Genomic DNA, 19,513 nt, shown 5'->3' with positions numbered 1-19,513 from the left:
CCAGGAAAAGCAAGCATTCTGCCCAAGGTCACCTGACAACAGACTAGAAGTCATGCTCCTAATCTCTCATCCAGTGTTCTATTCTGTTATACCAAGGTCTTCCATGAATGAAGATGAACAGATTGACAGAGACCAGATAGACATGTCCAAGATAAGAACTGGCTTTGTCTCATGAGCAGGGAAATGATGGGTAAGACGAGAGGAAACAGGGAACCAGTCAAGACAGGCAGCAGGGCGCATTGTGACCACATGAAATGGAATGGAGTTCAATGTCACTGTATTTCCTGAACTTTCTTCCAAAAACAGGAATAAAAAGCTTTAAAAATAGGACTGTAAGATTTTTTTTTATCCACAGGGTCCTACTGTGCAGACCTGGTTGGTCTGGAACTCTGTGTAGACCTATCCCAGGCTGGCTTTAAACTCCCAGAAATCCACCTGCCTCTGTTTCCCAAGTATTGGTATTAAAAGTACGTGCCATCTCACCCCAAGGTATAAACTACCTTAATTTTAAAATGTTGGCTAGGGCAGCAGGATGGCTCAGCAGTTGAGGGTGCTTGCTATCAAGACTGACAGCCTAAGTTTGATCCTCAGGCCCACGTGGTAGAGGGGGAGAGTTGACCCCTGCAGGTTGCACGCACACACACACACACACACACACACACACACACACACACTACACTAGAACTGGCATAGGACTTTTTTGTTGTTGTTTGTTTTTTTCGAGACAGGGTTCCTCTGTGTAGCTTTGTGCCTTTCCTGGAGCTCACTTGGTAGCCCAGGCTGGCCTTGAACTCACAGAGATCTGCCTGCCTCTGCCTCCCGAGTGCTGGGATTAAAGGCGTGCACCACCAACACCCCGCAAGATTTTTTTTTGTTTTTTTTTTTTTGTTTTTTTTTTTTTGTTTTTTTTTTTTGGTTTTTCGAGACAGGGTTTCTCTGTGTAGCTTTATGCCTTTCCTGGAACTCCCTTTGTAGACCAGGCTGGCCTCGAACTCACAGAGATCCGCCTGCCTCAGCCTCCCAAGTGCTGGGATTAAAGGTGTGTGCCACCACCGCCCGGCTGCATAGGACTTTTAATAAAGCCTCATAGTAATTGAAACTAGTGTTTATAATGTTTTTCACCATGGGCCTGAGAAGTAGCTCAGTGGTTAAGAGCACTTACTGCTCTTCCAAAAGATACAGAGTTTGGTTCCCAGGACCCACAGCAGGCAGCTCACAGCTTCAGTTCCAGGATTCTGGCGCCCTCTTCTGGCCTCCATTTGCACCTGCACCCACACGTACACAACACAGAGAGACAAAGACAGAGACAGAGAGACAGACAGAAACAGAGACAGAAATAAAATTAAATTAAATTTTTTTCAGGCCAGTCATAGTGGAACATACCTGTAATCCAGACACTGGAAGGTAGAGACAAAAGGTTCAAGACTTCAAGGTCATCTCTTGTTACAGAGGAAAGAGTTCAAGGCCAGCTGAGACTACATGAGTTCTTGTCTCAAAAAAAGGAAGGTAAAATAAAATGTTTTTTTTTTAGTAGAGTACTGTATTAGGGTTATCTAAAGGAGCAGAATTTATTTATATAGAATATATATGTGTGTATATAATATACAATACACACACACACACACACACACACACACACACACACACGTGGGATTTACTAGCATGGTTTGCAGGCTATGGTCCAGCTAGCCCAACACTGGCTGTCTCCCAACAGAAAGTCCAGGAAGCCAGTAGCTGCTCAGTCCACCGGACTGGATGCCTCAGCTGGTCTTCAGCATACTCCAGAATCCTGAGGAAGTAGGCTCTCATGCCAGTTGGTGAAGGGATGGACTTGCCAGTGAGAGCAAGGGCAAACGGGCAAAGAGCAAATGCTTCCTTCTTCCCCGTCTTTCCTAGGGCTGCCACCGGAAGAAGGCGTGGTTCAGATTAAAGGTGCATCTTCCCACCTCACATGATCCAATCAAGAAAATCTCTCGCAGCTGTACCCAGCAGCTTAGGTTTTGGTTAATTCCACATGTAGTCAAGTTAACTGCCCGGAATAGCCACCACAAGTGCCATACGAGAAAAGGAAAATGTGCTAGTTAACTGGTCGATCTGGCCCTGTGGGTCACTGGCTGGACACCTTCTCTTCCATTCCTTGTCCTCAGCTTCCCAGGCTTACAGTGGTTATAAGGACAGTGCATTAGTGACTTTTGTGTCGCTGTGACAAAATGCCAGGGTCGGGGCGTGGTTCCAGAGGGAAAAGAGTCCATCATAGCAGACAAGCTCAGCAGCATGGTGGTTGGAGCAGGAAATTGAGAGCTCACACACTAACGGTGGTCATGTAGCAGAGAGAGGAAACGGGAGGAGATGGAACCTTAAGTTCTCAAAGCTTCCCCACCGGCCCCCGTGACATACTTCCTCCAGCTAGGCTGCCCCAGCGAAACTTCTCCAAACAGCGCCACCAACTGGGGACCAAGTGTTCAGATGCCCCACATTGTGGGGGACACTTCTCATTCAAACAAACCACCACAGTCAATAAATAACCTACTTTCACAGGGAAGCTGAGGGATTATATGAAATATAGGATGGATGGTGGGCTTAGAGGCCCATGTGGATGGCCTAGATTAAAACTCTGTGTCTTATTGGGATGTGAAATGATTTTCTTAGGTAGGATGAGGGAAGGGCTGGAGCTATGGAAGGGACCTGTCAGGGTTATCCAGGGCTCCAAAGAAGCCCTGAGGGGAGGGGGAATACAGAAGAAAAAGTGCTGGGCATGGTGGTACACATCAGCAGTCCTGACACTTGGGAGGTAAAGGCAGGAGGGTTTAGAGTTCAAGGTTATCCTCAGCTACACAGGGAGGTTACCCTAGTCTAGGCTACATGAGACTCCGCCTCAGAAAAAAAAAAAAAACACAGTAATAATAAAAATGATAAATATAAGTGCTTGTATTGGGCTCTGGGAGCAGAGAGTTCCATTAAGACTGGCCCCTACCTTTCACTGACAGGAGCTGGGATCTGACCCACCCTGCCTCTCAGAATCCCTGAATCAGCCCCACTGGGCCCGGGGTGGTAGAAACCATCTATTTCTAAAGGTCACATCTCTAAAACGAAAGAACGCCGCTTCGCGCACCAAACACACTCTTGCTTGTTTGTTTGGGAAACTTTAGGGAGAGACGTCAGCGCTTCCTACATATCTATTCAACAAATCTGCCTCCAGAAACCCATTCGAAGACCGTTGGAGGACAATTCCGAGGAAAAGAATTTAGAACACATTCTAATTAGTCCCACTGGGACCAGGGGCCGGGTCAATCTCCAGCCCTGAGAACCTATAACCCCTTCTCCCTGTCCAGAGAGCAGAATGATTGACCCGCTCTCAGGCTGGCCCTTTTGGGGGCCTATGGATGTGAAGCCTGGCTCCTTCCTGCCCTTTCCGGAGCCTCTGCACTCCTCACAGCCTGAAATTTCCAAGTGTCATCTTCATGTTGCAGAGGTGAAGGGGGCGGGGTTGGGCTCTGCCTTCTTGATTGGAGAAGCGGCAGCGGCCGCCGCTGATGTGCCCGAGTACCCGTGGGTGGGTGGCAGGCATACACAGCCCCTAATTACAGAGAAGCAGGCACAGGCGTGTGCAGACAGGCCTCCCGAGAGCCCGAGCAGGTGGCCTGCCGATGAGGAAGGCCCCCAGCTTGGACTCTGACTACAGGAAACTGTCAGTGTGGAAGAAGGGACGTTATGTAACCATGAGCCCAACAGCTTCTAGAAATGTGACCTTGTCTCCATTTCAGCCTCAGTCTACCCACTGGGAAGGCTGCCGCACAGGAAGGAACTTCCTCCAAGGGAAAAAAGACCCCACTTCCTCCATTCCTCGTTCAGGGGGTCCGGGTGCCGCTGAGGCTGGTGTGTGTGTCTCATCCTTGGCGGCAGCAGTGTGGACTCAGGTGAATGCCCCGGGTCCCAAGGCCACACTTGAAGAACTGCTCACTCAGAGATGCTAGGAGCAACCCCCATGGGTCCTGGATTTGTTGTGTGCCCACCCCCCAAGTGTCTGAGCCTCTCTGGGCCTCCAGTTTCTTCTTACCCACACTGCTTTGTCTCTGAACAGCTAAAGAGTCCTTGGCTTGGGGGTGCCTAATTGCTGTTTGCAGGGCGCTTGGAGATTTTTCCCGCAGAAGACACAGGCCGATCTTCCTCTGTTGCAACTTGCCCAGAGCCACCGGGGAGCTGAATGTCTCTGGGGAGAGGGGCTCTTTGGCTTTAAAGGTGCAGGCAGGCTAACATCCCCGGGACTCGTCACTCACCTGGAAAGACTTCACCGTTCTTAACTGGCCAGGTCTTCTTCGGGACCATCTTATTTCCTATGCAGTGGGTAGCAAAGGCTCAGCTCAGGCCCAGTATTTAGGCACCCATGTCCCAACAGCTACGATCAAACTCCTGTCCATGTCTGCAGTCGTTTCCTTTTGGTTTTGTTTTCCTTCCTTCCATTGATTGATTGATTGATTGATTGAGATAGGATCCTGTGGTCAAGGCTAGCCTCAAACTCTCAAGTAGCCAAAGATGATCTTGAACTTCTGATTGCTCTGCCTCCATCTCCCAAGGGCTGGGACCACAGGTATGCATTACATTGCTCATTTTTATATGGTCCTAGGACTGGAACCCAGGACTTGGAGCATGCTAGGCAAGCAGTCACCAATTTGAGCCACATTTCCAGCCCTCAAGGCCATGGTTATTTCTCATGCCAATGTCCAGTTGGACCAAGAGCATCCTGTGCACTGGGGTCTGGTTAAGGACAGGTACGGACTCTAGACAATGCAGAGGGCAGGCTGAAATGGTGGAAGGTGATTCTCTCACTGTCCAGCTCTGAAGCCGACTGTCCATGTGGCTGACTCTCTACCGTGACACGGACTGTCCCACCCATGGTGGGTCCTCTTTTCTCCTCATGTAGCATCCCTGTCACATAGACAGGTGTTCTAACCTCCATGGGCATGTGAAGAAACAGGCCTGGGAAGGGGGACAGATGCCCCACTTTGCTGGCAAGTCAAGGGCAAGAGCTGATAGAACACTGAAGGTCTCCCCGCCTCCCACTAAGTCGGAGGTTCTCAACATGTGGGTCGCGACCCCCATTGTGGGGAGGCCTAGCGGATATTTACATCACAATTCATAAACAGTAGCAAAATGACAGTTATGAGGTATCAATGACATAATTCTATAGTTGGGGTCACCACAACATAAGGAACTGTATTAAAGGGTCACAGCATTAGGAAGGTTGAGAACTGCTGCCCTAAATCCTCTGTGTGGCCCAAAATGACCTTGAACTTAGGATCCTCCTGCCTCTACTTCCTAAGCACTGGGACTCCTCTTCACCCTTACCTCACCACATAGTGTGTTTTGTTTTCCATGTTCCTGCAGGTCATGGTGACAGACGTGACATTGACAATGAGGTGAGCTATGACTCCCACATCCAGAGTTAGGCTCGGGAAGAAGAGCAGGGCCACCAGAGAGGAGCTCAGGAGTGCTGAGAACAGAGCAGAAACCACCAGTGTTGCTGGGACCTGGCCTGGGTCCTTGTGGCTTCGCTGCCTTGCTGTGGTTTGGTTAGGCCTTTGTGCTAGAAACTTGGTCCCCATCCCATCCCCACCCCCCTGCCTGGTGCTTCTTGAAGATGATGGAACCTTTAAAGGGTGAGCTCTGTCGGAGGGCTTCCAGTCATGGGGGCGTTCCCTTGAAGAACGTCGTGGGGCTCCCCCACTTCCTCTTCCTCGATCTCATCGCCCAACTTTTAGAAGAGTGTTTTGTTCTATCATGTGGGCTCCACTGAGGTGCTACCCCCACCCCGTCCTACCCTACCCCACACAAACCCCCCAGAGGCCTAAGAGCAGCAGATTAAGTGCAGGAGTGAAGTGCAGCTCTCAAGGGAGGGGTGTTCTCTGTGGAACCGCCTCCCATATCAGGGTTAGGAAGATGCATACCTCGGTACCTGGTGCAAGAGCCCCTAGGGCACTCAGGGACCCAGGAAACCCACTCCAGTGTGCAGACTGGCCTTGGCCCTCTTCTGCCCCCAGTGGCCACTATTAGAATTCATGCTCACCTCCAACCTGGGGAAGGTCTCTGAGCTCATGGGCTGGCTCCGGCTCAGCTGCGAGCATTTTGACTTTCTAAGCTGAGTGTCCTAGGGATACTCTGTGGCAGCATGGAGGCATAGCCACATAGTCACCTCCACAGCAGCCTTGGATAGGGCCTGGCCCTGGGGTGACACTGGCTGTTGGGTCAGTAAGTAAATGAAGACACACTTGGCTGTAGTGCTGGTCTCAGTTTAGCAGCTGTGTGATCCTAGGCACATCTTTTCATGTGTCTACACCGATTGCCTTCACTGGGATACTTATGGTAATGAGGGAATGGTTTGTGGAGCAGGCTGTGGAGATGGAGCTGTTGAGTTTGAATCCTGACACCACTTTGTTCTAGATGTGTGTTTGAGGGGAACTCGCTACATTTCCCTGGACCTTGCTATTCCTCGCTGATCAAATGGGGGCTATAATACTACTTATATATCTAGACTGGGGATTAAGTTGGGCAGGTGTGTGTAAAGTGCTTCAGCTAATATTATTGATCACCCTTAACAATAATGATCATGTTTACCCACTGATGAGATGACATCTACATACTATGTACCCAGTAGGACCTAGCACAGACGTGGGGATACTCTGCAAATAGTAGCTCATATCTTGATGTGTGCATACACTGTATATTTGTGTATGTGTTTCTGTGTGTGCACGTGTGTGCATGGCGCATGCCACTTGTGTGTGAGTGCTTTGTGGAGGCCAGGTGTCTTCCTTAATAGTTCTCATTCATAGTTTTTGAGACACGCTCTCTCACAGAACCTTGAGCCCACTGATTCTGCCGGACTGGCTCGCTCGCAAGACCCAGGGATCTTCCTGTCTGTGTCTCTCAGTACTGGGGCCACACTACCACATCTGGCTTTTTATGTGGGTGTAAGAGATCTGAACTCAGCTCCTCAGGCAGCAAGCACATCACCTACGAAGCCTTCTCAGCACCAGTAACTATTACCTTTCCTTGGACACTTGCTAGGGTATGTGTGCCTGACTGGTGGACCTGACGGAGCTCTTCCCAGGGCCCAAGCCCCTGGATTCAGGCCTTGAAAGAGGAGGGATGCAGTTCTCTTTGTGGCCACTGGGGGCGGCCATGAGTCAAGAGTGGCAGACTCACTGCTGAGCGAGGCTCTTGTGGCCTGTTCACGAGTGTGCAAGAGTTGAGGCTGTAGCTCAGTCAGTAGAGGGCTTGCTCAGCATTTGTGAGACCCTGAGCTTGACACTAGCACTGAAGAGAGAAACACAGCTCTTCTGTGGAAGGCAGTTCCCCTCAGCAACCCTGCGTCCATTCACCGGTCCCATCTGACATAATCCCTTTATTGCCCTCATCCCCAGTATCCTCAGCCAGAATGTGGGGATAGGATAGATTTCGGGCTGAGTGAGCATGGTCCCTGGGGTGACGGAAATACTTAACAAATCACAAATATTGCCAAGGTAGCGTGATGGCTGTTAGTGTGCAGCCAAACTGCACGGGCCTGAGTCTCCGCTCCATCAGGCAGTTGCTGTGCAGTTCTGGGATAGTGACTTGACCTCTCTGTTTCTGTACCTCTGGGAGTGGGGCTGTTGGATGAAAAACATGTGAAGTAGTGCTAAGTGCTCTATAAATACTTTCCAATGTTGCTGTCACATAGACTTTTTCTCCTGAGAAGCTGCCATTTTTAAACATCTGTTGGAAACCTCCTGACCCTGATATAATGAGGCTTAGAGGAGGAGAATAAGGGGAGTCCTGATGGGGGAGGACTTATCCTCTCATCCCAGGAAGAATCCATCTTGGAGCTGGGCATGGCGGCACATCCTTGAAATATCAGCGTTTAAGAGGTGGGGTCAGGAGGATCAGGAGTTCAAGGTCAGCCTGGGCTACTTGAGATCCTGTTAAACAAACAAATCAACAAACAAAAAGCTAAGTGTCTCCTAGCACAGGGACACACCTCTAATCACAGAATTTCAGAGGCTGAGCTCATCTGATTCTGTAAATTCAAGGCCAGCCTGGGCTACATGGGAAGTTCCAGAACTGTCAGAGATACAAAATATAAAAATAAAAATATATAAACTATATTTTATATATTTAAAATATAATATAAAAATAAAACAAATGGCAACAACTACAATTAAAAAAAAAAGACTATCTTGAGGGAGTTGGGCTTGATGGTCCGTGCCTGTAATCCCAGCACTGAGGAAATGGAGGCAGGAAGATTAGGATTTCAAGGTCGTCCGTGGCAGCACAGTGAGTTCAAAGCCAGCAGGGACCTGAGACCCCACTTCCAGAAGAATCCAGCTTGGAGGAGGGCACGGTTGCACCGATCTGTGGGTGCAGCACTAGGGAGGTGGAGGCAGGAGGGTCTCAGAGAAATTATCGAGCTCAAGAAGTCATCCTGCCTGCCACCAAGCTTGACAACTTGAGTTGGATCCATTTCCTGCAAGTCTTCCTCTGACCTCCACAAGCCCACACATACACCCACACAAACCACACACACACACAAACACACACACACACACACACACACACACACACACACACACACGGTATAAAATATATTTTCCAAAACAGAACGCATAGTGAGACCCTATCTCACAAGACAGCCCAAGCAGCCCGACACTGTGGTGAGCGGTGTTCTGGAAGACGCTTTAATGCCCTGTGCTGCCCAGGGCTAGGGCTCAGCCTTCTGCCTCCAGACCCTTTGGAGCCCATAGAAAGAGCAAGACTGTGGCCAGGGCATCTGGGGCCCTGAGAAGACCGTCAAAGGGCACGGTGAGTCATGACAGGCTCACAAAAGTCTCCAGCCTTGCAGGGCAGATGGTGAAGGGGAAGTTTGGGTCAAATCCTTCACCCACTGAGAACCAGGGCTGAGCAGGGCTGGGAGAAAATCCCATCTAATCCTTCCCGCTGCACCTGTGCCCCGGAGTCCTGCTGGGATGGCCAAGGGGATCAACACTGTCCCCACCTGTGGCCTCAGACACAGAGGCAGCCCAGGGCTTGCCAAAGGGCTTTGGAGTCCCACTAGAGTCCCTAGGAGCAGCTGCAGGGGGACATGTGTGTCTCAGGAGCAATGGCTTGTCACTTAGCTTCTCCTAAGAAATGTCCTTCCCTCCAGGAGCAGAGGTGTCACTGTGCCAGATACAGCTGAGAGATTGACAGGCACAGCTCATTTCCCAGCAGCCTCAGCTCAGCCCAGCCAGCAGTTACCACCAGCGTCACACTGTCAGGGAGACCGGAGCTCCAAGACTGAAACTGTCTGCCTGAAATCATGAATCTCAGAGCTGGATTTGAGAGTCGTTGTCTTTGTCTCCAGGAATGGTCTCTGCTTCTTGAGGTGAGCAGCTTCCGAAAGATCCCCACGATTCCCACTTCGCGGTGTCAACACTCTCACTTAGTCCCCACCAACAGCATGAGAACCTAGTGATGCACCCCAGTGAACAGAATAGGAAAATGGTGACGGGTCGCATTTCCAAGGTGAGCTTCCATCAGGGCACACTGGCTTTTGCTATTCGTTAGAACCGCCATCCCGTGAGCTGAGGCTGCAGGGGTCCCCCAGGAGGAACTGAATGTCCCCATGGGAGCGTGTCTGGAAGCAGCTGCTTTCCGGGGGAGCCTTGAGCTAACAGCAGGCACACAGCTGCAACCTACAAGTGACTTAGAACCAGAGAGCCCTGCCGTTCCACCCCTGAATTCCTGACCATCCTTGTTTCATGTGGCTGTGTTTGGGGGAACTTGTTACACAGCAGTAGGAGACTAGTGCACTTCCTGTTAGTGTTTGCTACACACACACACACACACACACATTCACATCACACACACACACATCACACACACACCACACACACACACACACACACACACACACACACACACACACACATCACACACACAATAAAAGCGGATACACTTTTTTGTGCCACATGTGGTGGCGCATACCTTTAATCCCAGCACTCAGGAAGCAGAGGCAGGCGGATCTCTGTGAGTGCAAGGCCTAGGTCTACAGAGTGAGTTCCAGGGCATCTGAGGCTAGGGAGACCCTGTCTCAAAAAAACAAAAAAAAAAAAAACCCCTTTGGTTTTTTGGAGACAGTGTTTCTCTGTGTAGTCCTGGCTATCCTGGAATTTGTTCTTATAGACCAGGTTGGCCCCAAATTCACAGAGCTCCATCTGCCTCTGCCTCCCAAGTGCTGGGATTAAAGGCGTGAGACACTATCGCCAGGCTAAATTAATACATTTTTTAAAGAAAAAAATCTGTTTAAAATGTCATAATAGAAACATAATCAAGAAAAAAGTACCCAGAAATCTCCCCTGGGCTCAAATGTACAACTTGAAGCAGTTGGCAGTGCCTCCAAATAGGACGTTGCTGGGTTTGCCCTTTAAACCCAGTCTGTCTTGAGTGCTCTCCCGTAATCTGGTGGAGTTCTCCTGAGAATGAGGAGACAGGGCAAGAAATTGCACTGGCCCCTGTGTCCCCAGGCTCTTTGTGGTTTCTTTGGTGGCTCCCTGTCAGCCCGAGGTCAAGGTCAGGGGGATACCACCTGGCCTCAGAGCCTAGAGCCAGAGAAGTCACTGCCCATTGGCTGGGCTATGGAAGTCATCTCTTTGACTTTCCAACCACTGACCCCTCTATACCATCCAACCAGTCTCCACAATGGGTGCTGGGAACCCACCAACCCAGCTGCTTTTCTGACCTCCACATCTTCCCTCTGCTACCCTGCAGAGGCCAGACGTGTGGGCCCTGGTCAAGGACAGAGCAAACTGAACCCTAGGTACAGCTTCCCCCAGCACTGGTTTCTAGGTCCTTTGCAAGTGAATTCCCAGGTCTCAGGGCAACAGGAGGACCCATAGTTTGAAAAAAAATTAATAAATTGAGCTGGATAAAATTCTTTTAAAAACCTGAATTGGATCATCCCTTAGGATTCATGTTTAAAAAAAAAAAAAAAAAGCTAGGCACAAAGCACACTTGTAATCCTGGTACTGGGAAGGGGCTCAGTGGCCTACCAGCCTGCTCAGTTCACTTGGTGAGCTCTAGGCAAGGAAGAGACTCCGTCTCAAAAAAAAAAAAAAAAAGTGAGTAGAACCTGAAGAATGGTACCCAAGGTTGTCCTCAGCCTCCGTACACATGAATACCCACATGAAGTGCACGTACACATCAAAACATTTAAGAATTTCAAGGCAACCTTCAAAGCATTGAATCCCAGCACAGCATCCCTTTGGAGCACAGGACCCTTGTGGTTTCCCAGTTAGAACCCCCAAGAGCCAGCCCTGCTGTGGCGTGTCCACTGGGGCCCACTCTGGGGTGTTCCAGACCTGGCCAGGCTGCTCCAGCAGGATATGGGTTATCAGTATGTGGCTCTCAGATCTTGTTATGAATCTGGGGCAGAAAGGTCTCCTGGGCCCTGGGTAGCCTTCTAGGGCGCAGCAGGGACTGTGGTCACTTCCTATTGTAGAGGCTGTAGACTTGGTGCACAGGAATGTGGGCCCAGTGTTTTCCAGAAAGGTTCCTGAAGGAAGCGCCTGGCTGATAGTGTTCTGGTAGACTACATAGCTCAGCCTTGGCTAGCAGGATCCTGCCTGCAAGGAAAGCTGTGAGCAGGAGACTCGGGGAAGCCCAGGCATTTTGTGAACTCCCAGAAAACTAGGGGAAGTGAACTGAACCCAACTTTCAAGTGATGTTCTGATCTTCAGTGTGGGACTTGCATGCATGTGTGCATGTACACACACACACACACACACACACACACACACACACACACACACACAGCTGAACCAGGGCCTAACTTTGCTGAATAAGGAGAGCAGTGGAAATTCCCCAGGGCTGTGACCTTGTAAGTAGCCTGGGTGACTGATATGTCTCTGGGAAGTCTGTGCACGCTTCTTTAAGGTTGTCCTGGAGAGAGCACTGGTGGTCAAGGGTCAAGCAACACAGAAACTTCTAGACACGTTAGCTTCATTATTCTTCCTCTTTTTCTTGTTCTTAAGGTTGTTGTTTCTGCTTTTAAGATGTATTTATTTTACGTGACTGAGTGTTTTTCTTGCATGTATGTACACGACGTGGGTACCTGGTGCCCACAGAGGCCAGAAGAGAGCGTCAGAGCCCCTGGAACTAGAGTTACAGATGGTTGTAAGCAGCCACGTTGGGGTCGGGACTCAAACCTGGGTCCTCTGCAGGAGCAGCCAGTGCTCTTAATCACTAAGCCATGTCTCTGGCCCCTGTTCTTAAGTTATAAAGAATTATCAATATCCCAGACTAAGAAGAGTATCTGGAAATACTGAGCCCACATTCCTGTGCATGAAGTCTATGGTCTCTTCCACAGGGACCGACCACAGTCCTTGCCACACCCTAGTGTTACCCTAACCAAAGCCAAGTGGTCACTGTTATCTACCCATGTGCCTGTGCTCTTTTCCATTGTGCTGGAGTTAAGGGCATGTCTCTAACAAGAGTGGGAAAACAGGCATGGTGGCTCACACCTGTAATTCCAACACTCAGGCAGGAGAATCAGTGCAAGTTCAAGGTCACCCCCAGTTACATAGTGAGTTCTAGGTTACTCAGGGCAACATAAATGAGGCTCTGCATTTAAAAGAAGAAGAAGAAGGAGAAGGAGAAGGAGAAGGAGAAGGAGAAGGAGAAGGAGAAGGAGAAGGAGAAGGAGAAGGAGAAGGAGAAGGAGAAGGAGAAGGAGAAGGAGAAGGAGAAGAAGAAGAAGAAGAAGAAGAAGAAGAAGAAGAAGAAGAAGAAGAAGAAGAAGAAGAAGAAGAAGAAGAAAACAAAATAAACAGGAAGTGGGGAAATAGAAAGTGGACCAAGAGTTCGTTGTACTTTAGTAACCGTGGTGAAAGTGTGTTTCTTTGTGGAAATGAAATTCTAATGGTTTTGTTTTGTTATTGCTGTTTTCTTAGTCAGGGCATGATACTGAAACTTGGGCTAGCCTGGAACTCACTCTACTGCCCAGGCTGGCCTGGAACTCCTTAGCTTGCTGAACCACTATGTCCAGCTTTTGTAAGACATTTAATAGACAAGGTGTTCTAGTTAGCTTTCTGTTGCTGTAGTAAACACCGTGACCAAAAGCAGTTTAAGGGAGGGAAGAGTCTACTTCAGTTCATGTTCTCAGGACACGGTCCATCATTGCAGGAAGTCAGAGAAGGAACTGAATGTGAGAACCGTGGAAGAAGACCATGAGCTGGTTGGCTCCCTGGGTCACTCACTCATCTGGTTTTCTTATACAGCCAAGGACTACCTGCCTAGGGATGGTACTCCCCAGAGTGGGCTGTGCCTTCCAATATCCTTTATTAATTGAGTTATTAATCAAGACAGCAGCAGCCTACAGAGACGTTCACAGGCCAATATGATCCAGGCAATCCTTTAATTGAGGTTCCCTTTTCTCAGTCAACTCTAGGTTGTATCTGGTTGACAATAAAAACTAGCCAGGACAGAAGGGGTGGTTAAGTCAAAAGAACAGAGCCAGATGAAACCTGCCTCAGCACTCCCTGCATTCACACACACACACACACACACACACACACACACACACACACACACGGGAGGTGTCTCCAGGATGAGATTTTTCCAGCATTACCTTCCAGGGTTCAGAGAGAGCTATCCTCTTCTGCTTCTCATTCCAGTAAATGCAGTGGGCTTGGGACCTTCTGTGGCTTGGTGCCAGGTCCCTGTCCTTCCCCTTGAAGGACTGGGTGTTTAAGCCACGGGCCGTTTTCTTGCACTGTTGGGGACACCACCAGCAGCAGCGCTTGGCGTGCCCGGTGCCCTCCATGGTGATCAGGGCTAGGAGTCAGGGATGGGGAGGAGGGTCTTGGCACCCCGGTAGACTCCTCAGCTGGGCCAGTTTCCCAGGAGGAAAGGGAATGGAAACTGGAAAGCCATGGTGGTTAGGAGCCAAGTCCCTGTGGTTGAGGAGAGGCGGGGCTTCTCTCCTCTGGTCCAGAGAGTGACTGTAAAACGTCTCAGACTCGGAAGCAAGTAATTTTGTTCCCATAGCTGGATGGAGAGCCATTTGTGAGTGGCCAAGAGACTCTCACAGCTCACAGGCCAGGACACGGAGAGTCCACGGGTCATAACCGCGTGTACCTAAGGGGTGGTAGTAGTGGTGAGCTCCGAGACTCATCACACCTGGCTGTGCAGCCTGGCTCCCTGGAGTCTACAGCAAGGGAAAGCCAACCCTGCTCCCAGGGCTGTGGGGAAATAATTAGTCCCTCTAAAGAGCATTGTAATCTCAGATCAAAGGGGTCTCCCAGCTGCAAAGCACTTTACAGGCTCATGGCCAGTCCCTGGAACACCCACTCCAGGCCACTCCAGCAGTGGGTGCAGACTCGCACACTCTCCAAAGTACCATCTAGTCCTGAGCTTGACTGGCCTAGTAAACCTCTGTCCCCTAAGAACAGAACGTCACTTCACTTGCCAGCACACTGGAGTGCCAGGCACCGGCCTGCAGCCTTTCTTCTGGCACACTGGGCTTGAGTACTGTGACTCTGGATCCCTGGGACAGGGCCAACCATCTACCTATCGGATCCTTGGTTTCTCTAGGAAGGGTTGGGGCGGAGAAGATGGGGGTGGGGGGCGGTGGCTTGGGGCCAGACGCACAGGGGGCCAGTAGGCGCCAAGGAGGAGTGGGGCGGGGGTGTGGTCGAGTAGAGAACGTGGTACAAGAGGAGGCGTGTTCGGGGAGTGGCCAGAGGGTACCTCGCTAGCCCGGAAGGAGCTGGAGGAGGAGCCCCGGGATCTGGAGTTGTTCCCACGTGAGAGGATCGTGCCGGATTCCTCCGGTGCGGCGGCCGCGGACTGCCGGGCGTCCGGCGTGGCTCAGATCGCTGGCTGGGCGCGCGTGGGTGGCCCGATGCGGCGGCGGCTCCGCGGGCTGTGAGCCGGGCGTCCGCCGTCAGAGCCCCGCGTGCCGCCGTGGGGCCTCGCGTCCCGGGCACACGGGATGCGGGCGGCCGACTCCGGCTCGTGGGAGCGCGTCCGCCAGCTCGCGGCACACGGCCAGCCGGCTCTGTCCTGCGGGCGGGACACCGGGCCCCTGCGCGCCCCGGAACCCGGAGCCTGCGAGCTATGCACGGACGCTGCAGGGTCCCGAGAGCAGCAGCGAGCTGGGGCGGTCCCCGATGCAGCCGATGGCTACGGCAGCCAGCTGGGTAGGTGCTTGAGGGGCCGGCAGGGTGGCGCGGCTGCAGGCCCCGGTCCGGGAGCCGCCAGGACCGGGCGCGCGGGGGCGCTCGGAGCCGGGGAGCTCCGAGCCCTTGGTGGCAAAGTTGTGTCCCCGAGCGCCGGTGGGTGCGGCCGGTTGGCGCGCTGGATGAGAAGACTTCTTAAGCTTAGGACCTGAGGTCTCGGGGCTCTCCGGCAGCACCCCTCCCCCTTCTAGAACCACAGGAGGACTGCAGGGAAAGAGGTCAGGGCCATGCCTGTCAGGATCCTGCGATCCCATGGTGCCTACAGACTCAGCTCCGGAATAGATCCAGAGCACCGGAAAGGGGCTAGCCCTGTGCAAAGTTGGGACGGCCCCTTGAGAGTTCTTCAGCATAGGAACTGGGGGTCTTAGGGCTATCTGGCTCCGCGACTCGAGCTCCCCAAAGCACTAACTACAGGGAGAGAGGTCAAATCCATGTTTGTCAGGATCCTGCAATCTAGTGGCGCCTGGAGACCCAGCTAGGGGCAGGACCTGGAGCAAGTGTGGGTAAGGGGCTAGCTCAGTGAAAAGTTGGAGCGACCCCTGTACAGTGCCTGTAACCCATCTGGCTGCCTTAAGTCCGGAAAAGAGCTCCTCTTCGCTCTAGCCACTCGCATTCTCTGGAGCGGGGCAGAGAAATTGCTGCCTTTCACATACACTTTAACTCCAGGAGAAATTGCAGCCGTGGGAAGCTCAAGCGCCGAGGTCTAATTGCGTGTGCTTGGCTGATCCGCCCCAAGTAGAGTACAGTGGTTCTGTGTTAAAATGCGCCCAGTGGGTGCGTCCATTCCCGGCTCAGCTGTCTCCCTCCACCCGCCCCCAAGTTAAGTCATGGGGTGGGGGCAGGAACCCTGGATCCGCCTGTCTCCAACGGGGAAACAATTTAGATGGAAGTCTGCCGGCTTTTCCGAGAAGAGCCTGCCATCCTTCAGTTTGAACTTCTGAACACTTTTCCAGGAACAACGGAAGTGCACAGGATTTTTTTTATTATTATTGATTGTTGAACACCTTACTGTGTTGTAGTAATTTTTGTGCAGTGTCCCGAAACCCCACTTGGGAGTGAGGCTGTCTGTGTTCTCTTCATGCAGATAGGCACAGAACAAACCAGAGGCTGAGCCACTTAAGAGTTCTCACCGTCTTAAACCTTGCTGGCATTTCAGATTTCATTTTTCTAAGGCAGGGTCTTATGACCAGGATGATTTTGAACTCCAGATCCTTCTGCCATGCTAGGATTACAGGCACTGGCTATACCTGGCCTGGCTTGGGCATCTCAGATTCTGTCTGTTGCATGGCAAAACCTAGCATGTTGATCCCGCTCCCAGGTGGGTTGCTCTGAGCTGGGGAACCCACAGAATACCTGCCAAGTAATTCTTTCCTTTGAGAAGGAGCCAGCTGATGTACATAGCAGCACACAGGTTAAGCAGGTTGTGTCATCTCTTTGAGACTCAGTTTATCCACAGTGGAAATCTGTACCCGCTAAGGGGTGTGATCATGTAAAAGATGCTGTGTGTCAGCTAGGCAGAGTGCCTCATACCTATCATTCCAGGTTCTCAGTAGACTGAGACAGGAGGATGTTGAGTTCATGGATTGCCTGTGCAACACAGTAAGGTCAAGGCCACCCTGGGCAGCTCAGTGAGGCCCTGCCTCAAAATAAAAAGTACCAAGTACTACAGCTCAGTGGTTGAGCGCTCACCCAGAGTGTTTGATTTGCTCTCCAGTATAAACAAGAAAGCAGGCAGGCGATGATGGCTCTGGGAAAGCCATCTTAGGCTCTTGGCAAGTTCTGCCAAGCCTAAGAACTCGAGTTCCATTCCCCCATCCACTTGGTGGAAGGAGAGAGTTGTCCTCTGACCTCCACACGTGAGCTCCCGCACGTGTGCCAGCCCCCCCCCCCATACACAAATTATGTTTTTAAAAGAAGAGGAGTGAGAGCGCCCCTAGCCTCTGTCACAGCAGGTGCATGATAAATATTAGGCCTGGCCTTTTCATGCCTGGCATACTTGCTGAATGAACCACCTGTCGCTCCCCCAGGGACTCAGTTTCCCATTAGGTTGCGATGCTATCTTCCTTGTCTCTGCCCTTTTGAACCTGTGTGTCATGATGACTTTTGCCCCGTCTGTAAAAATGCGTCAGGAATCTGAGGCCTATGTGTTGTGGCTGTGGACGCTGTTATTATGTAAACGTGTGGAAGATGGCTGGGCGGAGATACAGCTGTTGACTCTGTGTCTAGATGGGCTCCATTCCTGTGCTCATGATAACAATATCCTAATGGCATGCTGCGAACGGGGAAACGCCTGCCTCTCACATCAGAGACCGATTGTTTTCCACAGCCCTCCCTTACTGCGTGTCCCGGGAGGGGGAAGGGTGCTCATGTCTCTAGAGGGGAGAGGGTGTTCGAGATGACCTTTCCCAGGTCACAGGCAGCGTTCCTACAGGAGACAGGTTACGCCAGCAGGTCATCAAGCAAACGCTGCCTTTCCCCAACTAGTCACCCACCTTCATCTGTTTCCCTTCTTCCCTCTTTTCTTCCTTCCTTCTTTCCTTTCCCACTGTCCTTCCTTTACAGGGTCTTCCGTAGCCCAGTCAGACTCCACATGTAGTCGAGGATGTCCTTCAATTTCTGATCCTCCCGACTTCACAGGCTGAGCACTGGGATTATAGGCGTGTGCCACCATGCCCAGTTTTATCTGGTATTGGGAATCGAACCCAGGACCTCATGCACACTATGCAAGCACTAACCTTGAGCTACATCTCTGGCCCCTGTGTCTGGCCCCTTTTTAATTTAAGCTTGAGTTTATTTTTATTTATGTGTATGTATATGTGTCTATATGCACATATGTGTGGGTACGCTCAGGGGCCCGAGGAGGGGTATTGGATCACGTGGAACTAGAGTTTCCAGTGGCTGTGAGCCACCTGATGTGGGTGCTGGGAGCCGAACTGTGGTCCTCTGCAAGAACAGCAAGCGCTCTTAACTGCTGAGCCGCCTTTGTATGTCATCAAGGACAGTTTCAATGATGGCTGGATGCCGGTGGCAGCCAGCACGGAAATGGTTTCTGTTTATGGGAGTTTTCTTCTAGGAAGGAAATGGGAACTCTTTGCCTTAGCACCGCAAGCTGGAGCTGTTGGGGAAATAAACACTCCAGCCAGGCTGTGTGGCTGCTCTTCTTAGATCCAGCCGTTTGTCCCAAGCTGGACATGATGCTCAGCTTAAGGATCTGAAGAGATGCCTTGCTGGATGAGAGGCAGTCTGGGAATGAACGCTTTGCCTCAGGATGGAGGTCTGGACATCTTGACATTGCTCAGGAAGCCTGCCCTGAGATCCACAGGGTGGTGGCCCGGGAAGAGTGATAGCTCTGACCTCTAGGATAAATGGACCAACGACCAGAGGCGAGGATACAAGCAGTGGCTGCTTGTATAGTCTGAACTCCACCACTCCCCAGTTTCCTCTGACCTTGAGATACCTGACAGACCAGTTTGCCTCTCCATGTGGGAAATCATGATCCTTTAGGCCCTGCAGAGTGAGCCGGGTGTCCATTAGGTGTTCTTAAACTGGGGATTTGGTTTGGTCGGTCAGTCATTGTCCATTCATCCGGTCATATATTTTGAACACCTGCTAAGAGCCAGGTGCTGTTGGAGCTGTCAGAGATATAGTAGCAAACAAAAACAACTGTAGGCCTGATTCCAAGACTCTTAGACTCCGTGGGAGGAGATTTCCCATAGGCAAATGTGTCTGAGATAGACACATCCAGAGACGGAAGATGCCGTGCAGAAAAATGAAGCTGGGAGGGGATCTGGCTGGTGGGACGAGGCTACCTCTTGTTAAGAGAGTGTGGTTAGAGACAAAAGCATATGAAGGAGGCTTGTGGGTGCTAGGTCCCTAAGGCAAGGGAACTTTGCCATTGGCTGACATTCCAAGTCTGTTTGGAAAAGAGCATGTCTCCGTGGACTCGATGCTTATTCTGTCTACATCTGAACTGACTGTTTTCGGTTTGTGTTTTGTTTCTTTGTTTTTGAGACGTGGTCACCTCTTTCCTAGGTTGGACTCCACTTTTGTCACCACCCCTGAATTTCTGAGCTGCTTCCAGAGTGCTGGGGTTGCAGCCTGGGCCACTATGTCTGGTTTATGCTGCACCTTTTGTACCTCTTGGTCAGAGAAAAGTCTGTTTGTTTGTTTGTTTGTTTGTTTGTTTGAGATAGGGTTTCTAGTTCATAGTTTGTAGACCAGGCTGGTCTCAAACTCAGAGAACTGCCCGCCTCTGCTTCCCCAGG

The 19,513-nt window shown here is 51.1% G+C and overlaps 1 protein-coding gene across 3 annotated transcripts in view; it reads left to right on the top strand.

Annotated features, from left to right (window-relative positions):
• The window catches only part of Kazn (kazrin, periplakin interacting protein), a 392,507-nt gene that overhangs the window by 249,253 nt on the left and 123,741 nt on the right, over positions 1-19,513 (top strand). The window contains exon 1 of one of the 3 annotated variants that reach the window (XM_028880665.2): positions 14,753-15,209. The exons of the other annotated variants lie outside the window; for them this stretch is intronic. Within the exon in view, the coding sequence (XP_028736498.1) occupies positions 15,002-15,209 (208 nt within the window). The 5' untranslated portion in view covers positions 14,753-15,001. Of the gene's footprint in view, positions 1-14,752; positions 15,210-19,513 lie in introns of those variants that run through there. 3 annotated transcript variants of the gene reach the window in all.

Source organism: Peromyscus leucopus, chromosome 2 (assembly GCF_004664715.2).
Source record: "Peromyscus leucopus breed LL Stock chromosome 2, UCI_PerLeu_2.1, whole genome shotgun sequence".
Classification (NCBI taxonomy): domain Eukaryota; kingdom Metazoa; phylum Chordata; class Mammalia; order Rodentia; family Cricetidae; genus Peromyscus; species Peromyscus leucopus.
This window is presented reverse-complemented; position numbering and strand designations above follow the sequence as displayed.